Below are 23988 nucleotides of genomic sequence, written 5' to 3'. Positions count from 1 at the left end.
ATCTGTTGACAGATATTTTAGATAATGTCTGATTACTTGAGGGTGATTCTTAATTCTTCCCAGATGTAACCTGGCCTCACTACACCTTCAACCATTTTGGCTTCATGGAAGAAAAAAGCTTACCTGAGAATGCTTTGAGACCCAGTGTCGAAGGACATTCAATACTCGGTTGGTTGCGGCTCTCCTTATCACAAATTCTTTATCTCCGTTCCTCTGGTCGGGGGGGAAACCTAAAATATTGGTGACCAACAGAGTGGAGAAACTTTTTTTTGGAGATTTGTGGTGGGCAAGATTGGGGGATAGAGGCAGCAACAGCATAGTCTAGGAAAAAAACTCAATCCACATCCTGAATGTAACATCACATTCCTGGTGCTGCAATTTAAATGATGCTTTCAATCTGTTCTTACCATCTCTGCCGGCTTTCTAAGTCTATCCTGTGATTTTTACACCAAATAGGCATTTTGAGAACTCTGAGCAGTTAGAATAGTCAACATACTCTGGTGTGTCCACTGGACTACCGTACTACTTCGTACACTCAAGTTCTTGCGTTAGGGTAAAAGAATTTTCCTTAGGTTTACAATGGTCCTTCAGCAAGGAACCATTCCATTACCTCATTATGGTACTGAGATGACCCTAGTCTCTCAAAACATGTGCCAATGGAATGCAAGCTTTGGTGAGTCCTATCAAGCTAGAAAAGCCTTGAGTACAATAGGTTTGATAACAGACTGTGTCTGCTCCCTTAGGACCATCTGTAGTAAAGTATCAAAGAATTCATCACCCACAGGCTGGCAAATAGGTGATGAATTGTCTGGCCATAGCAACATAAAATATAAAAATGTAAAATAGTTCTTAATGTGGTATAGGGCCCTGTAGTAGCAATTGAGATTTGAAGATCTTTCCCACCCATTAATAGGCCATGTGAGCTGCTTATGTCACAGGAGTCTTAAGTCACATGTGGTGGGAGGAGTTTCCTGATAGAAAAAGGAAGTTATGTCACAGGAAATGCTGAGAGATGAGAGCAGTTATGGCTGCTAATGGCTGCCATCATGATGGTTAGAACTGAACAGGCTGACTTAGCTGTACTGTGAGTTTATGTTTTTGGGAAGACCCCAGCAGGGTTGGAGAGGTTTTGTGATGGTGAGGTTCCATGTTGTGGTATCATGTTTTAAGTTCCTTGCTGTTATGATTAAGTGCGCTAACTGGCTGTGGGAGGTGAACATTTGGTTATGCAATATGGTTATATGGGATATGTTATACTTCTACCTTCTTTATGGAGAGTCTCTCGTACTTTGCAATACAAAACTACATAGGCATATTCATGATTATTGTTGATGTTGTGTTTATTGCCTTACTGATACAGGCCCTCTCACTTATGCAGAAAACCCAGCAGAAAGTACTAAGAATCATGGTTTTTAGATCACTTACAAATATTTATGAAACTGTTGGTTGGTACTCTAAGACCAAAAAAGTGTTAGAACTTTGTAAGAACCTTGTCCAATGACCACTGGGATGGTGTATCCCCAAATATACTAAACTACATTTTACTTATAAATGCAACCAGAGGACATAAAGAAATTTCCTTTAAATGGAAGGATAGCTCATAGTTTCTTCTTGGAGGGAGGAACAAAGAAGTTGATAGAATTGGTTTCATTTTGTGCATTCAAGGGTAACAAGAAACATTATTTCATGGAACATCTGTTCCTCTCACCTTGCACTCATGAAGGCAAGGAAACCCATGAAGATAATTGTAATTTATGTGCCAGCAGCTGTCACAGAGAATGGAGCATAGAGAAAATCTACGACGAACTTGATAAAATCCTCCAAATTAGGTAAACACATATCTAGATACTTGATGACTTCAGTGAGAAGGCTGGCACAGGGGAAGATGACAAAAATGTATTGGAAAATATGGCTCAGGATTAAGTTGTGAAGGAGGTCAAAAGATGATACATTATTCAGAGTCTGTATAACTATATGTCATGAATACTCTCATCGGGAAGAGAGCTAGAAGGTCCTGGACATAGTGATCACTGAACAAAATCATAGAAGAAAATAAAGTTAATTTTATCTTAATAGTCAACAATGATAGATGATTGACTTGGGAGCACTTCAGAATCAGCTGATGTTTTAACCAAATCATCAGCTTGTCGAAGTAAATGCAGAAATTAATATAAAATTAGGAAAAGGGCTAAGGTCGAGACAATATCGCATTCAAATATGACAAGTCTAACTTGATCTATTTAAATAAGGGGCTAACTGAAAAATAGGAAATGAATAAAAGTAAAGATTTTCTGTGATAACCACCACTTCTTAGAATTTGCTAATGAAAAACTAAACTAGGTCATCCCCAGAGCAATTATAGATAAAATTGGAGATATAACAAATAGAAGTGAAATGAAGGAAATATACCAGCATTGCTATGGTAATCTAGTCTTATCAATGAGAATGGAATAGCCAGATTTCAACTCTTACCATCATTGCACACTAGTATATCATACTATGAAGCAGAAGTAGAAATCAAGAAAATGAGGTGGGGAAAACTGGATGAACCCATTAAACATATAAGAATGAAGCACAATCTGAAGATGATACTCATGGATCAATTTTTAAGATATCTAAAAGAGATATTGAAAATTCATGATTCAACAAATAGTGATTAGGCACCTACCATATACAAGGGATGGTGGAACTATTGAGTCATATATCTATTTCCTTGTCTCTATAAAATATTTATGAGAGTTGTCTATGCACATGTCAAAGGTTTCCTTGATGAAAATGAGAAAGGAATGAGTAGACTTTCTTAGATGATTTCCTAGATGATAGCACAGTTTCTCTTTACAGTCACACAATTTACTGAGAGTTGTGGAGAATACAAAATGCTGCTGTTTATTGGGTTTTTTTGATGACTAAAACAAAACTAAGTTTTGATGACTAAAACAAAGCACCATTTGTAAAACAAAATACAGCCTTAGTGACTTTTCTCCAATGAGGTGTCTCTCATAAAGATTATACAAGATTCTTTGATAGATACAGCTACAGAGATGACTTTGTTTCACAGTCCTCTAGTAGTATTAAATAAATGTTAAATATAGAGAAAAAATACTCTCCAAAGGTATTCACCACTATAATATAGCTATAAAATACAGAGATTTATGACATCCAAAGGTGTCCATCACTGCTATAGAAGATGCCTGATGCATTTTCCAAATGAATAGATATTCCCTATAAATGATGAATTTTCCCACATGTTGTTGTTTGTGAGTATAATGTTGTGCTGACTGGTTCAGGTGCTGAAATATTACAAGTCTCTTTCAATGAGATCCACGACCACTCAAAAGGAACTGACTTAGTAATTCCCACAGGAAAAGTCAAGGAGATAAAAGAGTAGCATGGTGTTGTGGGAAGAACACTGGATTTGAAGGTAGAGGACTTGGCTGCAAATCCAACTGTACTTATTACCTGTGCCTCCACCAATGAGATCAAAGTACTAAATGTAGCAGAGGGTGGAGGTAACTGGGGAGACCAAAAACATCTTCAGAAAGATCCATATATAGCATGTTCCCATACATAGACCACCTTCAGTCTAGCCTTTCAGGACAGATAGCTTCTCTGTTACTGCTATAGTTGGAATGTTTTCTAAAATGATAAAATATCTAACAGACATACAGTGACGTGTACATACATTTTAGTAGGTTAATGCATACAGGGATGGCTTGAGGCATACCTTCTCAGTCCTGTGTGATTCTTATCCAAATCTTCCATAAAATGCATTAGGGAGAATATGCTTTGGGTCTTAATAATTTGTAGCTATCAGTGCAAAACTTGCCCGAGTTTTCATCTTTTGCTATCCCTTGTTCTTGCTACATGACCAACAAACTCCTGGATCATAAACTACATATTCTTCTCCTCTTTTCCCTTGGTTCTATTCATATTGGCCTCCACCTTACTTTAGGGTTTTACTTCTTATTATACAACTGAGGCAGAAGGAAGAAGTGAAATGGCCTGGAGAGAGAAACAGTTGAGGCATGGAAACAGTAGAAAAGCAAGTCCACTCTGGGAAACTTAAAACAAAGATAATGCTTTCACTTTTTCTCTTTGGATACATTTTTCTTCTTCTGAACTCTTGAGTTCTCCTTTCTTCCGTCTTCTCCATGCTTAAAGGTAGTGTGAAGATTTTCTCCAATGAAATCCCTTTGGCTTTCTATACAATGTCAACCTTCCCCTAACTAGTCAGTTCCTTCAAGCAAACACTTGGCCAGTTTGCTGGTCATTTAGACAGTTTATTTGGCATGCGGCAGCTAGGTGGCACGGTGGATAGAGTGCCAGGCCTGGAGTCAGGAAGACCTGAGTTCAAATCTAGCCTCAGACACTGACTGGCTGTGTGACCCTGGACAAAAGTCACTTAGCCCTGTTTGCTTTTGTTTCCTCATCTATAAAATGAGGTGGAGAAGGAAATGGCAAACCACTCCAGTATCTTTCCAAGAAAACCCTAAATGGGATCACGAAGAGTCAGACATGACTGACAGCAATGAAATAATAAAATAAAAAAACTGATTAATATTTTATAAATTTTTAATTAGTTGTATCTGTGTCTCTTCCTGCTAAAATAATAATCTGATGCCTTATTTATCTCCATTCAGCCTAAGAGGTGTCCTCAAGGCCATTGCCAGTAGGGAGCATGCTCTGATGGATCCTTGCTAGCTATCAAAGCTTTGAGTTCAGGCCTCTGAAATCTGTCATCATAGAACCAAGAGATCTAAGTTTGGAGAGGGTCACTACAAGAAAGCTGGCCACCATAAGATGATCTTTTTTTTTTCTTCAGGCACAGAAACTCACAAAGACTGTTTGTTAAGCTATAGAAAAATTATAATTCACAATACATGCCAGTGCAGACGGTAACTATTCTGATGAAATCAGTGCTCCTTGCAATACTGAGATAAGTGCTGGTGTAGCAGAGAGACAGCCTCCAAATCTAACCCAGCTGGGCCATGGTTATAATGTGGTCTGCACTTGGAAGTACAAACTACTTCCTCCAGACATGTCTGTCACCCACACAGTGGCTTGGCTTGTGGGTAGAGTTGGAACAGCCTTGGGTTTAAGCTGGGCCTTTTGCTAAAAGGCTACCTGTAATTCTGGCCTTTTCAGAAAGCTGGTTTCAAGTGGACTCAGCAGACATTTATTAAGCACTTATTATTCATACAAACCTTTGTGCTAGGACTCATGAGCTTCTGATTCATGACAATGGCATGAAGGAGCTGACACCCCTCCCCCCTGCCCCACCTTTTTTTAAAAGAAAACTCTAGTTGACAGAAAAAGACTATGGCCTTCCAAATTTAAGGATCCTATGGTAGGTAAACTATCCAGAGAGCTGAATATTGTTCCTGCCTATGAAGGGAAGGGAACTTACCTTTTCTTGGTCAGCTAATTTTTGTTGAAGACAATGGCCTGACAAGGAAAAAACAATTTCAAGCTGCTGTCTAAGTACCCTTAAGAAGATGCTTCCAAAGGTACTCTTCCCTTTTGGCCACCCTTTGATGATGTCCTCTCTTCTTAGAGACTCTCTCAGCCTTTGGTGGGACTTGAAGATGATGCTAAAGAGGGACCGAACCTCTATCACAGGATCATCATATGGTTTGGGGGTCTTTGGGCAGTTGATTCTCGATAGATCGATTTACAAGAGAACCCTGAAAATTATCCCGCATACCTGCACTTGCCAATGACATCCTTCTGTACTTCTCTTTGTTTGGTGTGCCTTCATTGGCTCCAGCAGTTGCTATGGCAAAAGCTGAGGCAGCTGAGAGGGCACTGCGGTTATTGTCCAGTTCCCGACAAGAAGTCATCACAACTCCATTATTATAAGAAAATAGTGAAAATTCTGGTGGTTAGAAAGAGCAGAGTAAACCATTAGTTCATTTCACCTTCAACTCTTTGGTCTTGTTTCCACATCTGTAAAATGAGTGGGTTGGATTGTATGATCTTTAAGGTCCCCGTCAGCTTTAATATTCTACGATCTGGTCATTCCATTGAAAAGGGTCAAAAGTAGCCCCCTTCCCCTTAAGCTTTGAGAAAGCTATGTAAGGCCTGGGAACAGCTTCAAAAGCCAATACAGTGTGATATGGTTTCTAAGACATTCTGGTTATCTGGGTGTTTCTTTTAAGCTTAAAGACTTATAATTGGGAAAGGCATTTTTAATCTTCCTAATACAGTCTTTATAGTGAGTAATATGGTCTTTCATTGGGGATTTTTAAGGTATAAATTCAGTTGCTACCATAGTAAAATAAATTTGTTCCCTTTTGTTTTTGCATTAGAAGAGGTGTAAAATGATTATCTGACACTCTCATGTAATAGAAAGATATTTATGAAGATGTCTTTTAAATCATTTATCTGTCTTTCCCTTCTTTTAAGCTTAATACGTCTCTGGGGCGGGTCTGATAGAGGCTTATTTGAAGGCAGAAGATACAATATTGTTTGTCAATATTTTCTGTGGAGTGATCCACCTTTAAATGCATGGGAGTACGTGCAGAACTGGTAGATGCAGGTGGGTGGAAAGACCTGAGTCAGCCAGAGTTATTGCAGAATCAGTTTATCATAAACATTTTATGGTGATGTGATTGTTCAATATGGTGTAGTGGAAAGAAGGGAGGTTTTGAAATCAGAAGACTGGGCTTTGAACCCTATTTCTGTCAGTTATTGGTTATGTGAACTTATTCAAGTGATAGCCTCTTGGCCTCAGTTTCTTCATAGATATGGCAAAGGAGATAAACTGGATAAGATCTTTAAGGTCCCTTCTAGTTCTAAATCTGGAATTCTTACTTTGGGAAGCTGTAGGCTAACCCTGTCACATTTAAAAATGTCACCTCTTCACTGTTACTCTTGGAAAATAAGCACCTCTAGGCTCTGTAAATCAACTCATTCTTTCTGTCCAGAATGCCAGCAACTTTGACATGAATTTTATATGGCTTATTTATGAAGTTCTATTTTACATTATCTTTTTTTCCTGTGGGGAATGATTTTATTTTTGGAAATTCATATTGCAACTTGAAACCATTTTTAGTTATCTTCTATCCTGTCCCTTCTAACCTTAATGACTCTCTTTGTCCTCTTTGAAAAGTACATGTGGCATGATGACTTTGACCGTCAGAGTACAGACTAAGAACTGGGTACACAGATTGTGAGAACCCAGGAACGTGACAGGTGCATAGCCTGAGGGATCCAGAAACCCAGCCTTTTGCAATGTACCCAGGGCATCTTTATGACCCACGAAATACGGTGATTTTTTTTAATGGACTAAAGGACTTCTCAAAGTTCTTTTCAGCCTATGACACTGGTCAATATCCACTGGTGATCTCTAACATTGGGCAAACTTGTTTATTTGCCTGAGATGGATTAGATTTATGATTATCCTTATAATATAAAAATCCAAGAAATATTACAGTAGGCTGACCAAAAATTGTCTTCTACAGTGGCACCATGGGATGGCAATTGCCTTCATGAATCTAGTATTAAAACATCAATGATCATAGGATTATAGATTTAGAGCTAAAAGATGCGAAAGAGGTAAACTAGTTCAATGCCTTCATTTATAAACAAAGAATAAAATATCTCTAATTTTATTGCCAATAAAATCTCATTCATTAATTTAATTGAACCACTTTGAATGCATTTGCATTTTTGACTTGTAATAAATAATACCTGAAGCATTTTTGCTTTTGATTGATTTTGGAGTAGTTGGAGACTTAGTTGGTGAAGTTTCTGTGTCTGCATCATCACTTTGGTTTTGATCATTATCTGACTCTTCTCTTACTGAGACTTCTGAGCCTAGGAGAAAACAAGAAATGCTTTAATTTTGCTCTTCCTTTCCATTAAGAAATGTAAATTCATTTCTGTATCTTGGAAAGTTGAACAATTAAATTTTTCTATAATCATTGAATGAGAATTATTATCATGTTTTCTATCAGATGAAACTCAGGGCTTCCCTTAAGCGATTCTATGCATTGCATCTGAAAAATTAATAGGTATAATTTTGTGGATAGTTACTGTGCTTACTGACTTTTAAGAAAACCCACCCCAAATCATCTAGTAAATTTGTGGTTCATTCACCATAGGAGGTGTCAGAACCATAATTGGGAGGGGGGTGACTGACTAGGGTTTTGAACCAGGACGTAGAATGTACAGGGTACTGAAAGCACATGCAGTCCTTCAGTGGTATAGAAACAAAAGTGATTAGCACCTAGTTAATAAGAATAATTGAAGTAGAAGGGTAGCATATAGTGGATTGGGGTAAGCTTTCTTCCTGCTCTTCCTTCTCTCTGCCCAAGCAATGGTCTTCAACTTGTGCTCATGGATGCTACTCAGGATTTGGGACTGCAAAATAGAAGGACTTAAGAATGGTCTAATGCTGTGGTTCCTAAACTGTTCACAACCCAGAGAACTCACAGGGGTGCTGTGGGCTATTTAATATTTTCAACCTAACTATTTAATGAACAGAACTGTTAGGTATTTCATTTGGTCTAGGGGCAGAGTGAAAAAATTACTAAATCTAAAGTGCTTATGAACCAAGAAAGTTTGGGAATCTCTGGTCTAGTGAACTAAGATGTATCAGAAGAGGCCTAGAATCATACAGTCTTACAAGGAGATGTCAGTACCCTGAAGACATGGAGCTGGAAGTGTTTTACCAAGAATTAAAACAAGATTCTTACTTGCCAGATTGCTTCTTAAAATGTCTGGTCTAATTAATTTGCAGGCTGTTTTTCATAGCTGTTATAAAAAATTATAATTATTTATACTATATGTTCAAAAGTCTTTATAGGAGCTACTAAATCTAGGCACCCTGATTTGGTGTTGCTGATTTCGGGGTTGATTCCATTACTGTTATGAGGCTGTGGTTGTTTTGGTTGTTAAGATGACTGAATTGTATCACACCAGTGATAAATTTAAGTCCCTTTTTCTCCTGAGTAAATATCCTGAGAGCCCTTTTTCTTTTTTAAAATATAAAATCAATAGCTAGCTATAATAAATGAACTCCTCCTATATGTAGTGACTGGGCAAAACTTAGACATCTAGATCAAATGGCCTATTGAACTTTTATTGGCTTGGAAATATTTGAAATGGCTAACTCATCTGACTTGTCTCTCACTCTCTGAAATTTCTTTTTCTCCTCTTTACCAGCTGCCTTGTCTCCCTTCTCCACTCTAGCTCTTTTATGTTTTGTCTTCCCTCATTAGAATTTAAGCATCTTGAGGGCAGGAGCTGGCTTGTTTCCTTACTTGTTTTTATATCCTAAGAATTTAGCATAGTGCCTTGCATATAGTAAATACTTAATAAATGCGCTCTCTCTCTCTCTCTCTCTCTCTCTCTCTCTCTCTCTCTCTCTCTCTCTCCTATCTATCCCATGGGGCAAGAACATGAAGCAATTCAGTTATGATGCTTGAAAAGAATCCAGGCAGATGCATAAAAGAACCCTGCCAATGAGTGCAAACAATGTAGTGCTCTTGGAACTTTCATTGTTATGAAACTTCCGTTCTGATTTGTCCCTAAGGCAGATGGTTTTCTTGGAGTCCATGTTCAGAATCTGGGTTTCCATGGCTATCAAAGCATTCCCTGTCTTTTCATCAGAACTAGACCGCTAGATATTTCCTGAATTCAACAGACTGTCACTTGCCTCTGTAAATTTGCATAGTGTGATCTTTTTCCATGCCTGGAATCCACTTGTTCCTCATCTCAACCTTTCAGAATCCTTGTCTTCTTTCAAGGTGCTTTTAGCTCAGGTGCTACCTCCCAGATTCCCCCAGCTGAAAGTATTCTCTCCTACTGATATTCCTAGAATACTTTGTCTGGACCTTTCATTTACTCCTCATCATGCCTCCCCTATGCCATGCTTGTCTGGTATATGGATTATTCTCCCAGTAGAATTCCAGCTCCTTGATGGCTGGAATTGTTTAGTTTGTGTCTTTGTATTCCCCAGTACCTAGAACAGTGCCTTGAACATAATAGGTTTATGCTGAATTGAATGCTACCATACATAGTTATTAGAATTTCCTAAATCATTATAAATCATTTTATCAAGGGAAAGACAAATTTGGCCTCCAAATATTTTTTTTCCATCATAGGCATTTGCATTCGTAAGCCAGTAGGCTATATAGTTCTACTTGCAACAAACACACTCAAGAGTTTTTTTTGATATTAATAGGATACTGGATGAATGAATTAAAGATTATCCACAAAGAGAACAAAGATAATAGAGAAAGGAGATTCATAATGTTTTAATCTTTTTTTAAAAGTCTATTGCCTGACTTTTGTTAGGTCTTTCTTGTTTTTTTTTTTCAAGTCCACAGGTAAATGGGCTAGAGTTAATTAATCTAATTCATTCCTCAGTAGAATGCAAGCTCCTTGAGGACAGGAAATATTGTTCATTTTGTGCTTGTATCATTCATTTGTTCTTGTATCTATGGAGCCTAGTGTAATGCCTCTCACATAGCAGAAACTTAATAAATGTTTGTTGAATTAAATTAAATTAATTTTTCTTGATGCCTCTGCCCCATATGTCTTCCTTCCTACCTCATTTCTATTTTTTTTAAAATTTAGTTGTAGGCCTGACCTAGAGGATGATTTCTCCAAATGGTATTACATTAAGAGAAATATCACGTAAAGTGGATAACTGGTACCTTGGTTCAAGATCTCTCTCAGAATCATAGACCCAGATATCAAAAACAAAAGGGAATGCCCATTAGCTCTCTAGACAAGAAATCTCTCTCTCTCTCTCTCTCTCTCTCTCTCTGTCTGTCTCTCTCTCTCTATCTCTCACTAATTATTATTGGTGTCATGCTTCATATTATGACTCAGTTTAGGGGAGTGTAGAATAATAAAGTGCCAGTTATTCTTGGTTGAACTGGGTAACGGTCTTTGAATTTGAACAGTAAGTCATATGGGCAAGCAGAAGAGAGTTCTGAGGCAGAACATAGAGCTGAGATGCCATTAAATGACTTTTAGGTTAGTTTCTGGGAGTCTCCCAGAGCCTCGGCAAATCTCTGACAGTGAACTCTGATGATATATATATATGGAAAACTTATTTTTACTTTGATTTAAAACCATGTACCCATTTAGCTATGGTGGGGAAAAACAGGGCACACTGCAGATGGGTAGTGATGTGTTTGGCTTCCTCTTTCCCAGAGGATACCTATTTGTGGTCAATTTCCTTCAATTCCTTATTTAGTCATGTTGTATAATCCCAACCCTGTGGGTGTAGATCTGCCTTCTGGCCTCCGCAAAGCTCTGTACTATGATTCATCTGCTTTCCCTCGTCACTCATGGCTCTCAGTGCCACTGCTGTTGGTGGCTTCCCCCTGATTCTTTACATAATACATGCTCTTTGCCTCACCCACGCCTCTCACCTACATCTTTCTTCTTCACCCACAAATTGTTTTTTGTTTGTCAGCTTTATGATTCTGCTTGGGAAGTCCAATGTGGTTGAAATTTATAGATTGCTGAAGCAAAGTGACACACTGACTAAGTCTACAAGAATGAGGGAAAATTGGATTGGAACCAATAGATTTGGCTGTTCTAAGGTCAGCTTTGACTCGTTAAGACTGCCATGAGAATGGCAGAATTCTTCCGATCTTTTGGTCAAATCCAAATGACCTGTACTTTTCTAGATTCCACTGTTTAGATGATTCCTACACATTTCTTCTGAAACTCACAACTCTATTCTTGGTCTCTGCTCAGATCATAGTTTTGTTTATAATTTGGGTTATAAGACCCTCTGTGTAAGAATATCAACTTACATCTGGGTATGGTGATACGTGCCTGTAATCCTTGCTACTAGAGAGGCTGAGACTGGTGATCTCCTGAACTCCGCAGTTCTGAGCTGCATTGGGCTATGCCAATCAGGTGTCTACAGTATAGTCAGAATTAGTATGATAGTCCCACCAGGTTCTCAAGGATGGGTGGACCAGCTCAGGTAGGAAATAGAGAGGTCAAACAGTAGTGGGATTGGGCCTGTGAATAGCTCCTGCATTTCCAACCTAGATGAGAGAGGGATACCTAGTCTCTTAAAAAAATCAACTTACTTTGTTTGTTGGGACTTGAGTCTTCTATTTTTTCAGTTGTACCTTCGCCCTCATCAGGTATCTTATTAGGAAAGTTACTGAATACATATGATTTGCTGATGTCCAGCGTGGTCTTACTAAAGGGTGACATAGAAGAATACATGCTTGCATAGCCATTCGAAGAGCAGCTTAAAGCAGCCAGATCCAAGGCCTTCCCTCCAGTGATGATGGGAATGTTTAAGGAAAGCTTTCTTCTTCTACTTGGTGAAGATGACTTGGTAATGGACAGAGGTGGTGGGGAGGAGAACTTGCGATTAGCTCTTGGGGATTTAGGAGGTTCACCATACAGAAGCTTGTTGTTTTGGCCGCTGGCAAATAAGAGCTCCAGTGACCTGTTGGGAAACAAAAATTTATTCTCTTTCTGCCAAAAAGAATGTCAGATTCTATTTTTCTATTCTTTTGTGTTGGCCACATCCCAAGAGCCACATGTTCCTTGCCAATAGCTCATATTCGTATATTCCACTGTTGTTTGCAACCACATGCCTTACGACAACTCTGCAAGGCAGTTAGTGTGAGTGTTAATAGACCCATTTTATAGATGAGGACATTGAGACTCAGAGAAGTTCAGAGAGTGGGACCCATGACATTGCTGATCGTCCTCTCCTCCAGGGTGACTCTTTCTTCTCTGGGTTTTCATAGCACTACTCTTTCCTGGTTCTCCTCATACCTATCTGATGTCTCCCTCCTTATTAACTCTCCTTTGCTGGCTCATGATTCACATCGCACCCCTTCACAGTGAATGTACACCAAAGCACCTCTTCATTCTCTATACAACCTCTGACCTCTCCCTATGTAATTTCTCTTTCAGTGACCCCATAAACTCCAACAAGTTTAATTATCACCTCTGTTCAGATGATTCCCAGATCTACCTATCCAATCTCATTCTCTCAGGAACTTGAATCTCACAGCACCAGCTGCATTTGGATATCACAAACTGGAGCTCCCACAGGCATCACAAACTCAGCATGTCCAAAACAGAATTTATTATCTTTCTCCTCAAATTCTCCTTTCTTTAAAATTACTGTCAAGGGTACCATCAACCTTCTAGTTACACTCACAACATCAGTTTCATTCTCAACTCTTCCCTCACACCCCACATATAATCTGTTATCAAATCATGTTTCTATTGTCACAATATCTCTTATATATCTTCTCTTCTCTCTACTCACACAGCTACCACCCACTTTACTTCAGGCCTTCATTGCCTCTCCCCTAGACTATTGTAACTGTCTATTAATTGACCTCCTTGCCTCATCTTTTCCCACTCCAGTACATCCTCCATATAGCTGTTAAAATGATTTTTTTTGCAAAGCACAATTCTCTACTCAATGAGCTCCAGTGGTTTCCAATTACCCTCTAGGATAAAATGTAAACTCCTCTGCCTGGCATTTCAAGTTTAAAACCTGATCCCAACCTATCTTTATCATCTCTTCCACACTTTACAATCTTGTAATACTGGCCTTCTCTGTGTTCCTCACATTCAACATTCTTTCATTCATCTCTCTGCCTTTGTATTGGTTTGCCCACATGCCTTTCTCCTTATCTCTACTTTGCGGACTCCCTAACTTTCTACATGTAGGGTTTCCTGATCCCCTCCCCCACTTTCCCCTAATTATCTTATGCTTAACTGCTTTGTATTTATTCTGTATATGCTCATATTTGTACATGTTGTTTCCCTGACAGAATGGAAGCTCCTTGAGAGTCAGGATTATTTAATTTTTAACTATTTCTAGCACCTAATAGTGCCTGGTACACCATAGACACTTTATAAGTAGGCATTTGTTGAGTAATGTTTAGCCAAATCTTTTCATTTTACAGTTGAGAAAATTAAATATTTAAGTTCAAAAGTAGGTTTACCTACTGGGAATAGAAAGCACTGATTGACCAATGCAAATATTGGTCAATCAGTGCTATAATTTTCATTACAAATTATTACCACTCTATTTCTTATTACAAATTAGTAAAGTGGCTTTCTAGTTCAACCAGTCCAATCTTGTGTTAGTATTGGTAGTGTGAGTTGCCTATTTTGCCAGGTCCTGATTATCTTTGCATAAGCTTGAAGTATTGGGAGATCAGACCTTGGATCCATAGTACAGCAATGAGGCTTGACCTGAACTGTCTGGTCAAATTCAGGGAGTATGTAATGGGAGTCCGCATATACACCATACAAGCCTTTTCGAAAGCCTCTGCAGCCAATCAGATAGACTCCACTTCAAAATGTGTTTAGCAGACTGGAAATACTTATAGAATGTCCATGCCTCCTCCAGACTCTTCACTTTCCTTGCATGATATAATAATTTGCCTGGAGGTAGCTCTCTAGCATCTTCCACATGATGTCGCTATCTTCACAATTTGCCATCTTGAACATTGCTATAACTAACAAGTGAATTGTTCTCTTTGACCAATAGGAGTCTGCACATGGACCATGTACCCATTATATCTCTGTCGACTATATCTTCCAACCCTTACCATATGTCCCTTTTCCATCTCTCCCATGTCTTCTTTTGGGCTTTGGGCCTGGAACCAAGAGGTTGTGTGAAGGGTGGGGGGTACTTGAGGATAGGAAGGGGGAGAAGAGGTTTAAAAGCCTACACATCTTTGTTCTCTGAATGGCTCATATCTCCAGAGTCATGCAATGTAAATATGTAGCAGAAGAGGGATTGAGGACCACTTTGGGCTTAGTAGTTATCATTCCAACAGCTTCTGTTCTCTTGAAGCCTGAAGGAAGGAGCCCCTCCCTTCCTTTTAGGGTACACAATGAAGGTGTTTCTAGGGGCTACTAGATGGAAGAAGTGTTTGTCAAGGTTTGCTTGGTGGCTGGAATTTTGTTTTATGGCACCCGTCAGATGGAGTGTGGTTCCACAAGATAATGTATTAGCTGCCCTATGGAGGTGCAACCTGGCATGTAAAAGAAAAAACTTAAGAATCTTTTCCTCCTTGTCCGACCCAACTTGTACCCAATGAAATCTTAAGTTGAAAATATGTTGCACTTGAGAAACAGCTATTTCCAAGGCATTCAGCCAGGCATGCAGTAAAGGTATTGAGGTCAGTATTTTTGCATTGAGTATAGTTCTTTAGAAAGGGGAACAGAAGAGAGAACTGGGTACTGACTGTGTGGTACATGAAGAGGTGATAGTGGGGGGTGGTACGATCATGGGGGTAGAAACAGGCAAATAGAATTTTCCAGCTTTCTTCCTCTTTTCAACATTCTCTTACCTCCTATGGGTACAGTAAGCAAATTCTTTACTGATGTATGAGTAAGTCCTAGCTCAGCTCAAAAGGCTTATATCGCTGGGAAATCTGACTGCAGACTAGGTTCCTGGACATCCCAATTTTAATAGGACAACAGTTTTTGAGGTCAGTCTGTGCTATGGAACTCCATTCTAGCTACGATTACAGTTAATAATTTTTTTAAATGACAAAAAATTAAGACTAGGTCTCCCTATTTCATTCAGACTAGAAATATATATACTACTCACTGGCCTGATACCACTCTGATCCTGGAAGTTTGACCTGCTCTGTTTCTGACCTTGGTAGACTTATCCCTCTTTAGGCAATATGGTGGCTCTACCCTCCTATTCCAAGAGGCTAACCATATTAATACTGAACCTAGTATGGATATTTGATGAACTTAGCCATGGCCCACTGAAGCTTACAACTCCCAAGCTCAAGAGATCTGCCAGCCTCAGCCTCCCCAATAGCAGGTGGTTTAAAGCAGCAGGTATTACAGGTGTGTAACACCATGCCCAGCTAAGATTAAATTTTGACATGGTCCTTCCAGTAGGTCCTTATATAGGACTCATGTTATATTAAATTTCACACTCTATTCATTTGTATTCTAGTAATGTCCTAGCATATAAGTATATACATTTTATGTAGAGTACCTCTATAGATAAACCCAGTCCAAAGAATCCAAGGCCTAAAAGAAATCTGAATATAGGAAAGTTTTTTTAAAAAAGTTTTATTGATTTCTTTTATCTTTATGTCAAGATTATTTCACTCTATGAAAAGTGGCATGGCATAGGGGATAGAGAGCCAGCCTCAAAGCCAGGAAGACCTGAGTCCAAGTTATGTTTGTGTCTATGTGACCCCAGGCAAATCACTTAATCTCTCAGTGCTCCAGGTAGCTCTCTAAGAGGATAAATTTCAGAGGATGGGCTGACCTGAATTGGTAGAAGGAGTTTCCTTACCTGAGAGTTCCCTATGAAATCACAGGTCCAGTCCCTATTGGTAATTCACTCTACCCCGCCCTTCCAGATTGAACCCTTCCTTGTGACAAAAAGAAAACCAATTAGTTAAAAAACCAGATACAGTGACAGCTTCTGACAACGCATACAATATTCTTTTCTACTAGGCACTGGCCTTTGTCTCATGAAGGGGGAGGTATGTTTCATTATTTGGACTTTTACTAGTTTTTTATTTCCTTAAGTTTAGACTTTGTTTTAGTGCTCTTTTTGCTTATTAGAAAAGTAATTTCTAGAACAAGACATGATTAAATCAATCTTGTTTCTACCCATTGGTTTGGTACCAAGAATATTGGACTTGGAGTGATCAGGGTTCCATTATAGGATTTGACATCGCTACGATCCTGGCTTTCCGATCATGCACAAGTCACATGATCAGTGGGCCATAGCGCCTGGCACGCAGTAGGTGCTTAATAAATGGTTATTTTTTGATAGATTGGCACTGCTGAAACCCATAATAAAAATGTTTGCAGGTTAATGAGTATAAAAAACCCAAAAGCTAAACTACTGGTTTCCTCATTAGCTCTAAAAGGGCCAATTTTTGGGAATGATGACCTCTGTGAGTAATATGGTACAGTGAAAAACATTGGGTTCCCTGACCTGGGTTCAGATCCTGCCTCTGACAGAATGTGTGAGCTTGGGCAAGTCATTTAACTTCCCTGGGCCTCAATTTCTCTATCTGTAAAACGAGGAGGTTGGACCCTGTGACCTTTGAGGTCCATCCTGGCTCTAGATTAGTGATTTTATGATCCTTTCTAACTTGAGAGTCTATGATCTATGAGAAGAAAGGAGTTCTGAGTCCTCATAAGAATGATTCATTTGGCTCTAAAAAGTTGGTCCACTGGATTTGGATTCAGAAGACTTGGGTTTAAATCCTTCTCTGCTACATACCACTGTAGAATGAAGGGTTTATACTAGATGGTCTTTAAGTGAACTTTCAAACCTAAACCTATAATCCTATGATCCAAGAGGAAAAAATATGTATCATTCATCTTTTGGTGATGCCTGATTTTGGAACTTAGGTAGCAATGCTAATGAAACTTCTTGACTTTTTTTTGATAATTAATATATAGCCTAGTGGATTTACTGGCCTTAAAACTGACAGGGTGACCCATGAATCAAAACAGAAATGAAGCCACCAATGAAAGGGATTAGTATGTACTCAGCACCCAGATTCAGAAGCATGGGATATGTTTGGGTCCTAGTAGCTGGTAACAATGGTGATGGTTCCAGTGGTGTAAACATTGACCTCACTAGCCTTACCTTGCAGGTATTGCACTGATAGGTTTCTTGTAAATTGTGATGAGTTTGTCCAGAACCACCACAGCTGTTGTGAACACCCGGTAGGAATGCAAGAAAGTGTTGAGGAAATCTATGCTCAGGAACCTTAGGTCTGTGAGCCTTTCCAGAAGTCGCCCTACGCTGGCATAACGGATCTGCAGAACTTTACAGGAGTTCATGGTTTTGCTGAATCGGATGTCAACGTCATCACAATACAGGGAGGCATCTGACCTGTGGGGAAAGATAGAAGAAAAATGGGACCTTAAGCATCACTTAGATAACATGGGCGGTTTTAGAAAGATGAAGTACTAAAAGGAAGAGTCTCATGAGTCAGGGTTTCCTGGGAATTATAAATTAATCTTGTAAAAGAGCAAAACACTAAACACAAAGTAGCCCACTCACTTTTTATTTCGCCCTGGCTGTTTCTCTCTTAAGTGGTACATGTAGTAAAAAGGAAATAAATTAGAATTTATTTTTCCTCATTTGAAGAATTTACTCAGTTAAAGTAGGTGAGTGGCTCACTTCAAGGAAGCTTTGTGGAACACTTCTCATTCTTTTGGAGAGCTGCTAATGGCCCAGTTGGTTTTGGTATTTACTTTCATTTTCATTAAATATATTAAATACCAAGGATATACTGGGTGCTATGAGGGATACAGAGAAACATAAGACCTAGATCTTGCCTGCATCCTAGCTAGGGAGACAAGATATATACACATGAAAAGATAATATGGCAGTTATGAGAAGACAAGGCAGACAAGATGAGGCAGTAAATGTCAAATACAGTTATATTAAAAAAGTTTTTTCTAGTTAAAATCTTATTTCCGTACTGACCATATTTTAATATAGCTGCTGCTGAACTAGCTCTATGCAGTGTAATATACTAAAAAGACCATTGGTCTGGCAAATTAAAGACTTGGTTTCCAGTCCCCATCCTGCTACTGACTCAGTTGTGTGACTTTGGGTGATTTTCCTCATTTGTAAAATGATGGAGTTGGACTAAATGATCTCTAAAGATCTTCCAACTTGAATAGTCTATGGCTTTATGATTCAATGAAGAATATAGGTTTAGAGCAGTTATAAGAATTTACAGTCAGGAGATGACTCCTAGTTTTATAGGATTCGGTTAAGCCAAGAGGCAATGGTGGATATTCTGTCTCAGTGAGATGACATTCACACAAAAATGGAAGTAAGAACAGGTATGTTTGAGGGAGAGTGAATAGACCAGCTTGGGCTTATATGGGATACTCAACTTTTCTTTTGGTCCCTTATTTTCCTTTATTTATTTCCTATCTGTACTGGTTGTATGGGAATGTTCAACATTACAGCATGAAAAACCTTTCTCATTTGGTAGTCCCATAAGTTGTATACGTTTAAACTCTAGTTCTGCCAAGACAAATTCTGTATAGAAGTCCTGCTCTAGCCCATCTGCACCAGGAACACTGAAATGTCAAGGGGTTATAGAATATTAGATTTGGGAAGGGCTTGAGAGGTCATCCTCTATCTCCTGCTCAATCCTGGAATCGCTTTTATGAGTATTTGTCTATTGGTAGTTTTCTTTCTGCTCTCTGGTCGGCTCAGAACAAGCTTATTCCCTTTTCTATACAGTGACCTTTCCAAATTACCTTGTAGTTATTTGATTTATGTTTTGTAGACAGCATGGTGCAGTGAATAGAAAGCTGACCTCAGAGCTAGAAAGAACTGAGTTCAAGTTCCTCTTCTGTTACATTCTGGCTGAGAAAGTCACTTAATCTCTCTATGTTCTAGGCAACTCTCCAAGATGATAAGTTGCAGAGAAGGTACCTGCCAGCATTGGTAGAGAGTTTCTTTATCTAGGAGTTTCAAAATGTATATCTATGAATATATTTACATATATGTATATCTATCAATACACGTCTGTCTGTCTGTCTATCTATGAAACTCCTAGGTATGGGAGTTATATACTCACAGGTATATATGTATATACATACTTATGTGTATATGCATTCATGTATAGGTATTGTTGTTGTATCAGTTGCTTAGTCATGTCCAACTCTTCGTGACCCCTTGAACCATATTGTCTATGGGATTTACTTGGCAAAGATACTGGAGTGGTTTGCCATTTCCTTCTCCAGTGGCTTAAGGTAAACCGAAATTGTGACTTGTCTAGGGTCATATAATTAGTAAGTATCTGAGACTAGATTTGAATTCAGGTCTTCCTGACTCTTGGCCCACCATTGCTCTATCGACTGAGCCCCCTACCTGCCTTCTGGTCAAACAAAGGTTAAGTATATGTGGTCAAAGGCCACATAGCTAGTAAGTGTCTGAGGCTGGATTTGAACTCAGGTCTTCCTGACTCCAGGCTCAGCACTCTATCCACCAAGCCACACACACACACACACACATACACACACACAGATACATGCACACACATATATGTATATGTATATCTGTATATACACATGTATACATATACATATGCATATATATTTATACACATACATATAATCTCTATCCCTATTCCTGTATTTTATATATTTTTCTTTTTGTTCAAGTTGAGGGCAGAGACTGTTTTCCTTTGTCTTTTTATTCCTAGCACCTAGCACACAGTTTGACCAATAAAAGGAAATGCTTGCTGAATGAATGAAATACTTAAAAGACAGTGATCATGTCCTCACTAAGTGCAAAGAGACAATGAATGCCTTTAGCCTAGGGTGGCTGTTCTGAGGATCAAAAAGTATGTGCGTGTTTGTGCCCTAGATACACATTTTCTCTTTACCAGTCTTATCATCGTCAGTTCTTTCAGCCACTCCGGATACTGTAATTTGTGGCAATATCTTTCTTAAATTGTAGTGCTTACGAGAGAACACTATAGTCTGGATGTCACAAGTCTGACCAAGGTAGATTGCAGCCTGAATGGACATTATACTCTCATTAACAAAATACAAGACTGGTCTCCCTTTTCGTCTGCTCCTCCTATTCCCAGGGCAGGGTTTGGGAAGTGGAGAGGGGAGTAAGGGACCTCTGTGGAGAGAAGCTGGGATTACCTTGGGGTCTCACAAATTAGGAAATAGAATTATGCTCATGGATAAAAAGGTAACAAAAGAATTACCAAGAAAGTCCTCTCTGGTGTATTTCTTGTCTGAATCAGACTGATGTGATGGTTAGAGTGTTAGAGAAACAGGTTCGAAGAGTTTCAAGATTCCCAGAGGTCAAATATAGCAATTATCTTTTTTTTTTTAAAGTTAAAGTCTATAATTTTATTAGGGTAAGAAGCTTGTGGTGAGGAGCTTCCTTTACCAAGTCAAATTAGCGCCTTCTGGGCAGATTATAGTCTTAGACAGTTTCCCAGGATTCTGAAAGGTTTAAATGCCTGCAGCCATGCAGCTGGTATATGGTAAAGATAAGACTGAAGCCAGATTCTTCTGACCATGAGGTCAGCTCTCTATCCGTTAGACTTCACTAGCTCTCAGCATATAGTGTTGAAGATGGAAGGGCCTTTACAGAGTACCTAGTCCGCTTAATCTCCCCCTTTTTCCTGTCTTAAGGAAGAAACTGGAGCTTAGGGAGAGTGTAGGACTCTTACTGTGACACAGCCATTCAGGGGACAGAATGGGACTGAAATGTCTCTTTCTTTGCAAATCCTGGAATCAAGCCCAAAGATTTTATTGCACTACTTGATGTTGTTCTTAATGCGGAGTTTGGAAATTTGGGAGGTTAGATGATGATTATGCAAGAAATTCATAATTACAAATGAGTATTTGTATATCTCTTCTTAGTCCTATTAAATTTTTTATAACTCAGTGATGCAGACTCTGTGCACTTCTTTTCAAGTGTTTGATGTTCAAGAATGGGAGATTTACTTTTGTTTCAAAAAGTCTATGAGAAGTACTTAAAACATTGAAATTCAGAGGAGAATTCTCCTTCCCTAGACTTCTGGGTGCTGGAGTGGGAGTCAGGAGACATGGGTTCTAGTTCTGGTTCTGTGACCTTGGGCAGATTACTTCATTTCTCTAGACCTGAGAATTGGTGGGGTTGGACTAGATGAGAGGTCCTTAAAAACTTTTTGGAGGGTCATGCACCGCTGTGGCAGTCTGTTGAAGCTTATCCATCTCTCCTCAGGTTTATGTTCATTGCCTATATTCATAGTTGAAGGAAATGCTAAATTTAACTTAGAAGACAATAAAATAAAAAATGTAATTTTTTCCCATCCAAGTTCACCAACCACCTGACATCTATCCCAAGACCTCTTGGTGGTCCATGAACCCCAGGTCAAAAAAACTCCATGACTTGATGATCTCTGAAATTTCCACGAACTCCAACATGTTATGATTTTATGGATCTTTCCCTTTTGCTGAGGACTGAGATTAGGTTCTGGAATTTTCTCTCAGGTATGGCTTGGGCTGTTTCAGATCTCTATGGGAATCTTTTATGGTTCAAACTTCTCTTCCCTTGCCCTACTCCAAGATCCAGAGCAGGGTTTGGGAAGAAGAGAGAAGAGTAAGGGGACCCTGTGGAAAGAAGCTAGGATTAGCATCTGCTTGAGGTCCCACCAGTTAGGCACTGGGGTATCTTTATTTGTTAGGGAGATTCTGGTTAAATGGTTAATGAGGCCTGAGGCTTATGGCACTATACCTCAATTCCCAGTGCAAATGCAAAGTATAAGGATATTTGACCAAGGGAATTCTTGTTCAATTTTATGAATTTATGAAGGTCGTGGATCTTTGTCTGAAAGCATCTGAAGGGCACATCTTTTGGACATAGGCATGAGCACTGGCATCATGCTGGGAGGGTGGGGTTCTGATTGGTTCTCATTGACTGGGGATGCTTCCAAGATGTTGGTGATTGAGAATAAGGCAGGGGCAGACTCTTGTGGGAAGAATTGACTATGCCCTATAAAATGACCTGATTGTGTTTTTTAATTTTAATTTTATTTTCCACCCTCTCTCCTGTGAAATTCTAGAGTGGGACACAGAAGATTGAGCCTTCAATCTGGAGTGGGTGTGGAAGGGTGGAGGATTTTTTCCACCCCCCCCCCAGAAGTAGATGATGTTGATTTGTGGTAGAATCAGATGACAGTGGAGGATGTGTACTTATACATAGTCCTAGAGAGGAGTTCAAGGACATAGTTCCTGGACTCCAACCTACTGTGTAAAGGAGAGGAAATTCTGAATACCCTAATCATTGTGATCTTGGAATCTAGCCTTCTATCCAAAGAGGGGCAATTTCCTGGGTTGCCCAGCTTTGAGAGTTGCCTCCTGGGTAATCCTAGGTTTTAGAGTTCAAGAATGGAATTCAGGAGAGAGAGACAGACAGAGAGAGATGGACATAGATAGAGAGACAAACACAAAGAGAGACACAGAGAAAGACAGGGAAAAGAGATAGAAACACATACAGAGAGAGAGAGAGACAGAGAGAGAGAGACAGAGAGAGAGAGAGAGAGAGAGAGAGAGAGAGGCAATCAACTTATTTTCAGAGACCATGGGGGATGAGCTGTTCTTCCAACTAGAGGCCCTAATTCTCAATCATTTTGGAGGCATTTAGAAAAAATTAAAGAAAATTAGAAATACGTTTCCCATTTCCTCTTAAGAGTGCCAGCCACATGTCTGCCTCCTTGGGAAATGTTTTTAAGATGCCTCCAGATAAAGGTCCATACCCTTTAGTGTGGTATTGGTTTCCCATCAAGTTGATTGGGAAACATCAAATTAATCAAGGGCTCACTGATCAACCCTCTCCTCTACTTCATAGCATTACATGGGCATTTTTGTCTTCCAATCAGAATCATGACTTTAGGTCTTCTTGTTCTCTTTTGTGGATAACTTATATCTTTTTGATTCATGGAACATCTTGCTATTCATGCTGCCAACAGACACACTAGACCATGTAATAATTATAAAAAATTAGTAGATTCCATTAGCAATTACCATGTTACTATCAAATTATGAATCAGATATCACTAATAGTTGACTAAAGCATATTTTTATTTCTGATGGCTGCTTTCGTGAAAGGTCAGCCAGAATTTTAGAGCTAAATTAACATTTGTGAAGGGCCAGTAATCTCAGATTTGGAGAGATTTAGAAATCACTTAATTCAATGTTTTAATTATCTAGTCCAATGATTCATTATGTCTCAAAAGCTGTGCCTTCTTACACAGCTGAGGAAATCTCTAGGCCAGTCTCATAGAAAATAAAAAATACTCATTAGTCCACAAATTTATTAGCAGACCTTATTAGTGGTCATTATTAGTGGAACGTTAGCCATATTATTTCGAAGAGAATAAGCAGTAGGTGAAAAAATAAATTTTAGTGAGGCAGTAGTAATTTCTTTTTTGTTGTTGTTAAAAATACTTTCTAGTAGACATATTTCTCTTAGGTATTTGGCCC

The 23988-nt window shown here is 39.0% G+C and overlaps 1 protein-coding gene across 1 annotated transcript in view; it reads right to left on the bottom strand.

The window, feature by feature from the left end:
• The window catches only part of RASGRF1 (Ras protein specific guanine nucleotide releasing factor 1), a 215955-nt gene that overhangs the window by 38641 nt on the left and 153326 nt on the right, over positions 1-23988 (bottom strand). Inside the window, exons 14-18 of the mRNA XM_036737004.1 lie at positions 17612-17860; positions 12066-12436; positions 7693-7818; positions 5705-5875; positions 124-230 (exon numbers count right to left, since the gene is read on the bottom strand). Of these exons, the coding sequence (XP_036592899.1) occupies positions 124-230; positions 5705-5875; positions 7693-7818; positions 12066-12436; positions 17612-17860 (1024 nt within the window). The remainder of the gene's footprint in view (positions 1-123; positions 231-5704; positions 5876-7692; positions 7819-12065; positions 12437-17611; positions 17861-23988) is intronic.

This window comes from Trichosurus vulpecula, chromosome 8 (genome assembly GCF_011100635.1).
Source record: "Trichosurus vulpecula isolate mTriVul1 chromosome 8, mTriVul1.pri, whole genome shotgun sequence".
In the NCBI taxonomy this organism is placed as follows: Eukaryota; Metazoa; Chordata; class Mammalia; order Diprotodontia; family Phalangeridae; genus Trichosurus; species Trichosurus vulpecula.
Note: the sequence above shows the minus strand (reverse complement) of the source record. Positions and strands in the feature narration are given on the sequence as shown.